Source organism: Mustelus asterias, chromosome 30 (genome assembly GCF_964213995.1).
Source record: "Mustelus asterias chromosome 30, sMusAst1.hap1.1, whole genome shotgun sequence".
Classification (NCBI taxonomy): Eukaryota; Metazoa; Chordata; class Chondrichthyes; order Carcharhiniformes; family Triakidae; genus Mustelus; species Mustelus asterias.
The window spans coordinates 18519733-18530249 of NC_135830.1; the positions used below are offsets into that span (position 1 = coordinate 18519733).

The following is a 10517-nucleotide window of genomic DNA, read 5'->3' on the forward strand; positions in this document are numbered from 1 at the left end:
AGCTTTGACTTATTAAATCAACATGGGCCACGCCTTGTGACTGCAAATTCCTTTTGGGTGTTTTTGTCAGATTCTCAATCCAGGATTTCTATTTGTCCTACATTTAAAATAAGACAATTCCTAAACTAATCTATATTTCTAAACATGAATTCTGAAATTAGAATTCGCAAAACCTTCTCCAGGAAGAAATGAAAATGTATCACCCTCAGAATATACCATTTAGAATATCACAACATACAGCATGCTGTGCATTTTAACAACAGCCATGATTTTATTAAATGGTCTATCATAGAATCTTACAGTGCAGAAGGAGGCCATTCGGCCCATCGAGTCAGGCCCTATCCCCATGCATTTACCCTAGCAAGTCCCCGTGACACTAAGCGGCAACTTAGCATGGCCAATCCACCTAACCCGCACATCTTTGGACTGTGGGAGGAAACCGGAGCACCCGGAGGAAACCCAGGCAGACACGGGGAGAATGTGCAAAACAGACAGTGGCACAAGCCGGGAATCGAATCCAGGTCCCTGGTGCTGTGAGACAGCAGTGATAATCACTGTGCCACCATGCTGCCCTGCTGGTAGAGCAGATTTGAAGGGCCAAGTGGCCTACTCCTGCTCCAAGTCCTATCTTTTCCTATTTTAACCATCTTATAACCTGCATTAGACATAATAATCCCTCCATTGTCCACTTCCTACTCAGGAGTCCATCTTAGAGTCATAGAGGTTTACAGCATGGAAACAGGCCCTTCAGCCCAACTTGTCCATGCCGCCCTTTTTTTAAACAACCAAGCCAGTCCCAATTGCCCATGTTTGGCCCATATCCCTCCATACCCATCCTATCCATGTCATTATCTAAATGCTTTTTAAAAGACAAAATTGTACCCGCCTCTACTACTACCTCTGGCGGCTTGTTCCAGACACTCACCACCCTCTGTGTGAAACAAATTGCTCCTCTGGACCCTTTTGTATCTCTCCCCTCTTACCTTAAACCTATGCCCTCTAGTTTTAGACTCCCCTATCTTTAGGAAAAGATGTTGACTATCTAAATGATCTGTGGCCCTTATTATTTTCTAGACCTCTATAAGATCACCCCAAAGTCTCTTACGCTCCAGGGAAAAAGTCCCAGTCTATCCAGCCTCTCCTCATAACTCAAACCATCAAGTCCCGGGAGCATCCTAGTAAATCTTTACTGCACTCTTTCTAGTTTAATAATATCCTTTCTCTAATAGGGTGACCAGAACTGTACACAGTATTCCAAGTGTGGCCGTACCAATGTCTTGTACAACTTCAACAGGACGTCCCAGCTCCTGTATTCAATGTTCTGACCGATGAAACCAAGCATGCCAAATGCCTTCTTCACCACTCTGTCCACCTGTGACTCCACTTTCAAGGAGCTATGAATCTGTAACCCCAGATCTCTGTGTTCTATATCTCTCCCCAAGACCCCACCATTAACTGAGTAAGTCCTGCCCTGGTTTCGATCCACCAAAATGCATCACCTCGCATTTATCTAAATTAAACTCCATCTGCCTTTCATCAGCCCACTGGCCCAATTGATCAATCCTAGATAACCTTCTTCACTGTCCACTATACCACCAATCTTGGTGTCATCTGCAAACTTACAAACCATGCCTCCTAAATTCTCATCCAAATCATTAATAATCATTGTAATTGAGTTTGTGTCAAGATATGCCCTGTTTGTGAAACAAATCCTACACTCACCTGATGAAGGGGCAACACTCCGAAAGCTCGTGCTACCAAATAAACCTGTTGGACTTTAACCTGGTGTTGTGAGACTTCTTACTGTTCCTCATAGGACAAGCTCTTCATTCCAGAGATCATTCTTGTGAACCTCCTCTGGACCTTTTCCAAGGCCAGCACATCCTTCCTTAGATATGGGGCCCAAGATGGCTCACAGTACTCCAAATGGGGTCTGACTGGAGCCTTTTGCAGCCTCAGAAGTCCATCCCTGCTCTTGTATTCTAGCCCTCTCGACATGAATGCTAACATTGCATTTGCCTTCCTAACTGCTGACTGAACCTGCACGTTAAGCTTAAGAGAATTTTGAACAATGACTCCCAAGTCCCTTTGTGTTTCTGATTTCCTCAGCATTTCCCCATTTAGAAAATAGCCGATGCCTCCATTCCTCCTTCCAAAGTGCAGAACCTCACACTTTTCCACATTGTATTCCATCTGCCACTTCTTTGCCCACTCTCCTAACCTGTCCAAGTCCTTCTGCAACCCCCCTGCTTCCTCAATACTATCTGTCCCTCGACATATCTTTGTATCATCTGCAAACGTAGCAACAGTGCCTTCAGTTCCTTCCTCCAAATCGTTAATGTTTATTGTGAAAAGTTGTAGTCCCAGCACTGACCCCTGAGGCACACCACTGGTCACCGGCTGCCATCCTGAAAAAGACCTCTTTATTCCCACTCTCTGCCTTCTGCCAGTCAGCCAATCTTCTATCCATGCCAGGATCTTACCCTTCGTCGTGGGCACTTATTTAACAGTCTCCTATGCGGCATCTTGTCAAAGGCCTTCTGGAAATCTAAATGAATCACGTCCACTTGTTCTCCTTTATCTAATTCCCTTGTTGCCTCCTCAAAGAACTCTAACAGATTTGTCAGACATGACCTCTCCTTGACAAAGCCGTGCTGACTCAGTCCAACTTGATCATGCACTTCCAAGTACTCTGCGATCTCATCTTTAATAATGGATTCTAAAATCTTGCCAATGACCGAAGTCAGGCTAACTGGCCTAGAATTTCCCGTCTGCTGCCTCCCTCCCTTAAACAGCGGCGTTACATTAGCTAACTTCCAGTCCTCTGGTACCCTTCCTGCCTTCGGCCTCTGATCTTCGGGTAAGCGTTCTCCAAGGCGGCCTTCACACCACACGACAGCGCAGAGTTGCTGAGCAGAGACTGATAGCCAAGTTCCGCACACATGAGGACGGCCTCAACCGGGATCTTGGGTTCATGTCACACTATGTGTAACCCCCATGACTTGCCTGGGCTTGCAAAATCTCACTAACTGTCCCGGCTGGAGACAATACACATCTCTTTAACCTGTGCTTAATGCTCTCTCCACTCACGTTGTCTGTACCTTTAAGACTTGATTACCTGTAAAGACTCGCATTCCAACCATTATTTTGTAAATTGCGTTTGTGTCTTTATATGCCCTGTTTGTGAACAGAACTCCCACTCACCTGACAAAGGAGCTGCGCTCCGAAAGCTAGTGGCTTGTGCTCCCAAATAAACCTGTTGGACTTTAACCTGGTGTTGTGAGACTTCTTATTGTGTGGACCTTCCCTGGCTCCAGTGATTCCTGAAAGATCACCACCAATGCCTCCACAATTTCCTCAGCGATCTCTTTTAGAACCCTGGGGTGTAGTCCATCCGGTCCAGGTGATTTATCCATCTTCAGACCTTTCAGTTTCCCCAGAACCTTTTCCTTAGTGTTGGCCACTACACTCACCTGTGCCCTGACTCTCCTGGAGCTCTGGCATCCCACTGGTGTCTTCCACCATGAAGACTGATACAAAATGACAAAGCCATTGCTTTGTTTCCTATTATTACTTCAGATGTTAGGCTGCTGTTTCAGATTATTACTACAGATATTAGGTTCACCGGCCTGTAGTTCCCAGGCTTTTCCCTGCAGCCCTTCTTGAACAAAGGCACATTTGCCACCCTCCAATCTTCAAGCACCTTACCTGTGGCTGTCTATGATTTAAATATCTGTGTGTGGGGACCCGCAATTTCCTCCCTCGCCTCCCACAACGTCCTGGGATACACTTCATCAGGTCCTGGGTTTTATCTGCCTTAAATGGACAAAGCTCGGCACAACATCGAGGGCCGGAGGGCCTGTACTGTGCTGTACTGATCTATGTTTAATGTGCTTAATTGCTTAATGTGTTTAATTAATGTGTTTAATTAATGTGTTTAATTTGGGGCGGCACAGTAGCACAGTGGTTAGCACTGCTGCTTCACAGCTTCAGGGACCTGGGTTCGATTCCCGGTTTGGGTCAACTGTCTGTGTGGAGTTTGCACATTCTCCTCGTGTCTGCGTGGGTTTCCTCCGGGTGCTCCGGTTTCCTCCCACAGTCCAAAGATGTGCGGGTTAGGTTGATTGGCCAGGTTAAAAATTGCCCCTTAGAGTCCTGAGATGCATAGGTTAGCGGGATTAGCGGGTAAATATGTGGGGGTAGGGCCTTGGTGGGATTGTGGTCGGTGCAGACTCGATGGGCCGAATGGCCTCCTTCTGCACTGTAGGGTTTCTATGATTTGCTTTAAAACTTCCAGCACCTCCTTCTCTGTAATATGTACACTCCTCAAGACATCACTATTTATTTCCCCAAGGTCCCTAACATCCATGCTTTTCTCAACAGTAAATACTGATGAGAAATATTCATTTAGGATCTCACCCATCCCTGTGGATCTTGATAACACAGTGGAATTCCATGTCCAGGTATCACAGTCCACTGATGATAGAAAATATTGCTGCTTGCAGTGTTTTCTGAACGTTTTCTTCTTACAATAATTAAAGTCCAAAGTTCCTTCTGCAAGAGGAGAGTCCTCATTGCTGATCATTTGTGGATTTTCAAGTCCAGCTTTGAAAAGTCTGTTCAGAATTTACCTCTTAAAGTTCATCTTTATCATGTTTAACTCGGTTAAGACGATTAGTGGAAGCATGAGAGTTTGGTTCAGCTCTTAATGAGATGCTTAGAGTTTCCTCCGGGTGCTCCGGTTTCCTCCCACAGTCCAAAGATGTGCGGGTTAGGTTGATTGGCCATGCTAAAATTGCCCCTTAGTGTCCTGAGATGCGTAGGTTAGAGGGATTAGCGGGTAAAATATTGTTGTAGGTAAAAAACCTCTGACACTATTAGTAGATCAAAATGCAGGTTTATTTTCACAATTGTGGGAGAAGTGAGGTTCCTAACAGTGGACCCCCAGCCTTCTCTTCGAACACAAGTAAGAACAGAGTTAATAGATGTCCCTGTTCCCGCCCTCATTACATTGCAATTCTCTGAGATGTCTGTCATTGTTCATGGTGAGATTCTTGTTGTTTTAGCAGTATCTTCCTCTGCGTAGTTTGTTCGATCTCCAAGGCCACGATCGTTCGCCATTGCCTTGAAACAATATTACAGGTTTTGCACAAACAAGTTAACTAATCTACATGCAGGTTTGTATAATACTTTATATCAGGATAAGATGAATAACGTATGATGAATATATATATATGAATCTATGGTGATTCAAAGACAGAAGGCATACATGCCAACTCCATCGTGTTAAACAAAGGTACATAAAAATGGAGACTGTTTAGCTTATTTCGAGCTGGGTTAATCGCATTTCTTGATAACAAATGGAGACAGAGGAATAGCTGTTCCTTTTATCTGGCACAGACATGAAAAACACCGAACTCTGACAAAAACATGGACTCTGCAGTGTTCTAAACAAAATCACAGAGTTCGGGTCTCACTGCTTAAGTGTGACAAGGGTCATTACCCCATTCCCGACTGCACTCCCCCCTTCTGGTCGGATGCCAGGTCCAAACATGGCATTTATGACCAACTCAGAACCACATTGTATCAGGGAATGGGCCTAGCTCCTTAGTCGGGAGGTCTGCCCCCTTCGCCTGTTCACTTGCGACTGTCATAATTCGTGCTGTTACTGTTTTGCTACAGGCGTTCAATAATGCCATACAAACACAGCAAGTAATTACAATTACAATTAATACAATCAATCCATGCATCAGGTATGAACCCCACGACCCGAACCATTGCCCAGCCAGCCCGGAGGGTTATAATCATGCTATTGGTTCCCTTCGCCCTGTATTGCTTTTGCTACTTGTTTAATATGATCTGCTAAGCGAGTTATATTCTCCGAAACTTCGGGAATATACGTACAGCATTCAAAGCCAACTATGGCACATGTTCCACCTTGGGAGGCTAGCACACAATCGAGTTCCAATCAGTTCTGTAACGCCACAGTCCGAATAGCTACGACCTCTGCTGACATTTCAGAGATGGCCGTGCTCACCTCCTCGAACCCATCCTTAGTCTTATTTGCAACTTTCTCTAGGGTTGTGGCCATCCGTATAAGTTCCTGTGCTGCCTTTGCCATCCCAAAAAATGGGTAGGCTATCATGAAGAATCGTTCTGTCTCACTGATGGCTCGCTTAGCCCTAAGCAGGTGTATCTCGGGGTGGTCCCGTAAGTCAATGTAATGGTGAACATAAGGCACCACATATGCCAAATAACACGATCCTGTCCAATTCCAGGGAAGCCACGGATAGGCATTGTTTCCACAGACAAAATAGGTCCCATTATATGCAGTCATCTCGCTTACATAAGCGGAGGAGAGGCTAACCGGGACAGTGGCTGTGGGGCACTGGATTGTGACCTGTATCATGGCCTCAGCGTCATCAGTGATATCAATCTGCTGTATACAGTAGCTACGGCCAACAGGTATGGTTCCATTTCTTATCAGGCAGATAGATCCCCTTTGTTTATTTTTCACAATGAAGTAGGGTGGGGAATCTGATCTGTTGTAGCTGGGCTGGTAATTCTTCTTAAAGGACGATAAAGTGCACCCTCTGCCCCCTAGCCTTGAAACAACATCACTGTTGCTGATACCCTGCATAGTGGTACCCGATGGGGTTTTAAATGTCAGTTGCCTTGTCCCTTTCTGGGTTCCATTCCTTATTTAAAACCCATTCAATTACTTCTGGAGCTGATAAAGGGATAGGAAATAAGGGAATTCCTCCCTTTCCTCCGTGCGTGGGAATGTGTGAACAGACCCAGCACTTGCTCAGATTCGATTGTGATGCATACAGATAAGACATATACACAAAGGTGTTCATACAATAGACAGAGTCATCATTACAGAGATGATCACTGTGCTTCACCCCTAACTCCTCATAATTCAATTTATATTCTCCTGCTATGGCTAACAGGGCCAGGGTCGTGAGCATCAGCATGAGAAGCATCTTATCACTTACTAATATCCCGCGCGACCGTTATACAATGGTCCAAAGGCTATATCGCCCACGCACAACACCGCGGATCCGCGAACCCGTTCAGCTTGCTTGGAGGTCACTTTGTTTGCTTATATCTGTAAGTGGAGTATATCACATATTTTTCCAATTAATTTCAGCATATTCAATTGAGTATATACAGGCACAGATATCTCCACTAATTATAACTTCATACAGCTCATTTCATTTTTGTACAAGCCCTGATTTGTTAGGTAATATTTTTACTAGGACATCCCCAAAGGGGGGGATGGGATTTAGACCATCCACTAGACCAACAACGAAAATGGTTGGAAAAGGAAAAGAAAAACAAAACTAAGAAAATTGGAGTTCTCTTAGTTCATCAATTGGCTGGATTAATTGAACAGGTTTCAGTCTCGGGTAAGAAATGGGCTGATGTCAAAGAAAAAATTAAAATGTTAATCAACAAAGGGGTGAAAGAGCCTCCGAATTTGGGGAGCGACTCTTTAGAATATACCAAGAATGTTGGGGAGTACCCGAAACTGCCCGAACAGATAGAGCCTTTTTACAAGCATTTAAAGATGGGCTGTCGCCAGCTCACCAAAAAATCCTTAAAATGGGAGTTCTCAACACCCAGACTTATGATGAATTAGTGGAATGGGCATCTGGAATTAGAGATGGACCAGATGAGAAACCATACCTACAACAAATATGTAGGGATAAGGGGGTAGGGCCTGGGTGGGATTGTGGTCGGTGCGGACTTGATGGGCCAAATGGCCTCTTTCTGCACTGTAGGGCTTCTATGATCTGGTACGCGGGATTATTAATGTAACTTTTCAAAAATGCATCTTAGCTGAAGCTTAGCTGGACTTCAAACAGGCATTACAGCTGGCCTTAACACCTATCCACTCCGTGTGACGAAGGAGCAGTGCTCCGAAAGCTTATGGTATTTGCTACCAAATAAACCTGTTGGACTTTAACCTGGTGTTGTGAGACTTCTTACTGTGCTTACCCCAGTCCAACGCCGGCATCTCCACATCTTAACACCTATAACAGAGCTGGAGTTATTTTCCAATTCAGCAGAAACAGACCCAAACGAACATGGTTCAGCCTGAATACGACTAACGGCAAAATCCGATCACAATAGTTACTTGTGAATTCGCTGGTGTCTCAGAAGAGTGGATGAGGTAATGTATCCCTTCCCACATTGGGAGCAAGTGAATGGCCTCTCCCCGGTGTGAACTCGCTGGTGGGCCAAGAGAGTGGATGAGTGAGCGAAGCCTTTCCCACACTGGGAGCAGGCGAACGGCCTCTCCCCAGTGTGAATTCGCTCGTGTATTGCTAGGCTGGATGACCGATTGAATCCCTTCCCACACGCAGAGCAGGTGAACGGCCTCTCCCCTGTGTGAGTTCGCTGGTGTTTCAGCAGAGTGGATGAGTGAGCAAATCCCACCCCACACTGGGAGCAGGCGAACGGCCTCTCCCCAGTGTGAACCCGCCGGTGTGCCAGCAGGGTGGATGAGTCAGCGAATCTGTTCCCACACAAGGAGCAGGTGAATGGTCTCTCCCCAGTGTGAATTCGCTCGTGGGTTGCTAGACTGGACGACTGAGCGAATCCCTTCCCACACTGAGAGCAAGTGAACGGCCTCTCCCCGGTGTGAGTTCGCTGGTGTGCCTGTAGGTTGGATGAGCGACTGAATCCCTTCCCACAGACGGGGCAGGTGAACGGTCTCTCCCCGGTGTGAACCCGCTGGTGTGCCTGCAGGTTGGATGACCGATTGAATCCCTTCCCACACACAGAGCAGATAAACGGTCTCTCCTCAGTGTGAATTCGCTGGTGTGTCAGCAGGGTGGAGGAATGAGCAAACCCCATCCCACACTGGGAGCAAATGAACGGTCGCTCCCCAGTGTGAACTCGTTGGTGCGTGAAGAGGGTGGCGGACTGAGCAAATCCCTTCCCACACTGGGAGCAAATGAACGGCCTCTCCCCGGTGTGAACCCGCTGGTGTATTGCCAGGTTATATGAATGAACAAATCCTTTCCCGCATTGGGAGCAGGTGAACGGCCTGTTTCCAGTGTGGATTCGCTGGTGTTTTAGCAGATGGGCTAAGGTAGTGAATCCCTTCCTACACTGGGAGCAGGTGAACGGCCTCTCCCCAGTGTGACTATGTCGATGAGTTTCCAGCCGGGATGGGGATTTAAATCCCTTCCCACAATCCCGACATTTCCATGGCATCTCCTTGTTGTGACTGCAATTATGTTCTGAAAGCTCAGATGATTGGTTGAAGTCTCGTCCACACACAGGACACGTGAACAGTTTCTCTCCACTGTGATCGGTGCTTTTTTCTTCCATGTTTAAAATATTCAGGTTACAACAAATTGGCCGATTCCATCAGGTTCTGATATCATGTTCGGTTTCTGCCCCCAACTGCAAATCCTCCTCTTCTAAAACCCTGTGAAAAGGATTTAAAACATAAAAAGGGAGTGAGAGAGAACCCACAAAAACAGGTTGTGAAATTCATAGAATCCCTACAGTGCAGAAAAAGGCCATTTAGCCCATCGAGCCTGTACCAACAAAAATTCTACCCCATCCCTGTAACCCCACGTATTTACCCTGCTAATCCTCCCGACGCTAAGAGGCAGTTTAGCACGGCCAATCCCCCTAACCCGCACCTCTTTGGAGTGTGGGAGGAAACCAGTCCACTCGGAGGAAACCCACACAGGCATGGGGTGAACACGCAAACTCCACAGTCAGTGACCCGATGCCAGAATTGAACCTGGGTCCCTGTCATTGTTAGGCAGCAGTGCTAAACTGTGCCACACCTAAATTGAGCTGAATCTGGGACCAGCACTAGGAAAAAGTGACCATGACAACTGCTGGATTGTCAGAAAGACACAACCGATTAACTTACGTCCTTCAGGGAAGGAAACCTGCCATCCCCAGTCTGGGTCGAGACAAGACTCTGGGCACTGTGGGAGGAGATAGGTGGAAATCGGAGGCCAGGTCTAAATCAGCCATGATTGAATGGCGGAGCAGACTCGATGGGCTGAGCGGCCTAATTCTGCTCCGATACCTTATGGAGAGGGATTTTATACATCAGCTACACGACAAGAATTTTGACAGAATCTCTCAAACCCTCTACCTCCACCACCTAGAAGGACCAGAGTAGCAGGGAGATGTGAACACCACCACCTCCAAGTTCCACTCCAACTCGTACACCACCATCCCACTCACCTGATGAAGGGACGGTGCTCCGAAAGCTTCTGCTACCAAATAAACCTGTTGGTCTTTAACCTGCTGTTGAGAGACTTCTTACTGTTCATAAACCATCCTGACTTGTCTGACATCCAGTACTAAGAGAACAGAAATTTATTTCATATAATAAATAGGGGCGGCACGGTAGCACAGTAGGTTAGCACTGCTGCTTCACAGCTCCAGGGACCTGGGTTCGATTCCCGGCTCGGGGTCACTGTCTGTGTGGAGTTTGCACATTCTCCTCGTGTCTGCGTGGGTTTCCTCCGGTT

General features: G+C 46.4%; 1 protein-coding gene across 1 annotated transcript in view; it reads right to left on the bottom strand.

The window, feature by feature from the left end:
* Positions 1-4885: 4885 nt before the first annotated feature.
* Positions 4886-10517, bottom strand: part of LOC144480855 (uncharacterized) — a 57939-nt gene continuing 52307 nt past the window's right edge. The window contains exon 3 of the mRNA XM_078200477.1: positions 4886-9157. Coding sequence (XP_078056603.1) covers positions 8140-9157 — 1018 coding nt within the window. The 3' untranslated portion in view covers positions 4886-8139. The remainder of the gene's footprint in view (positions 9158-10517) is intronic.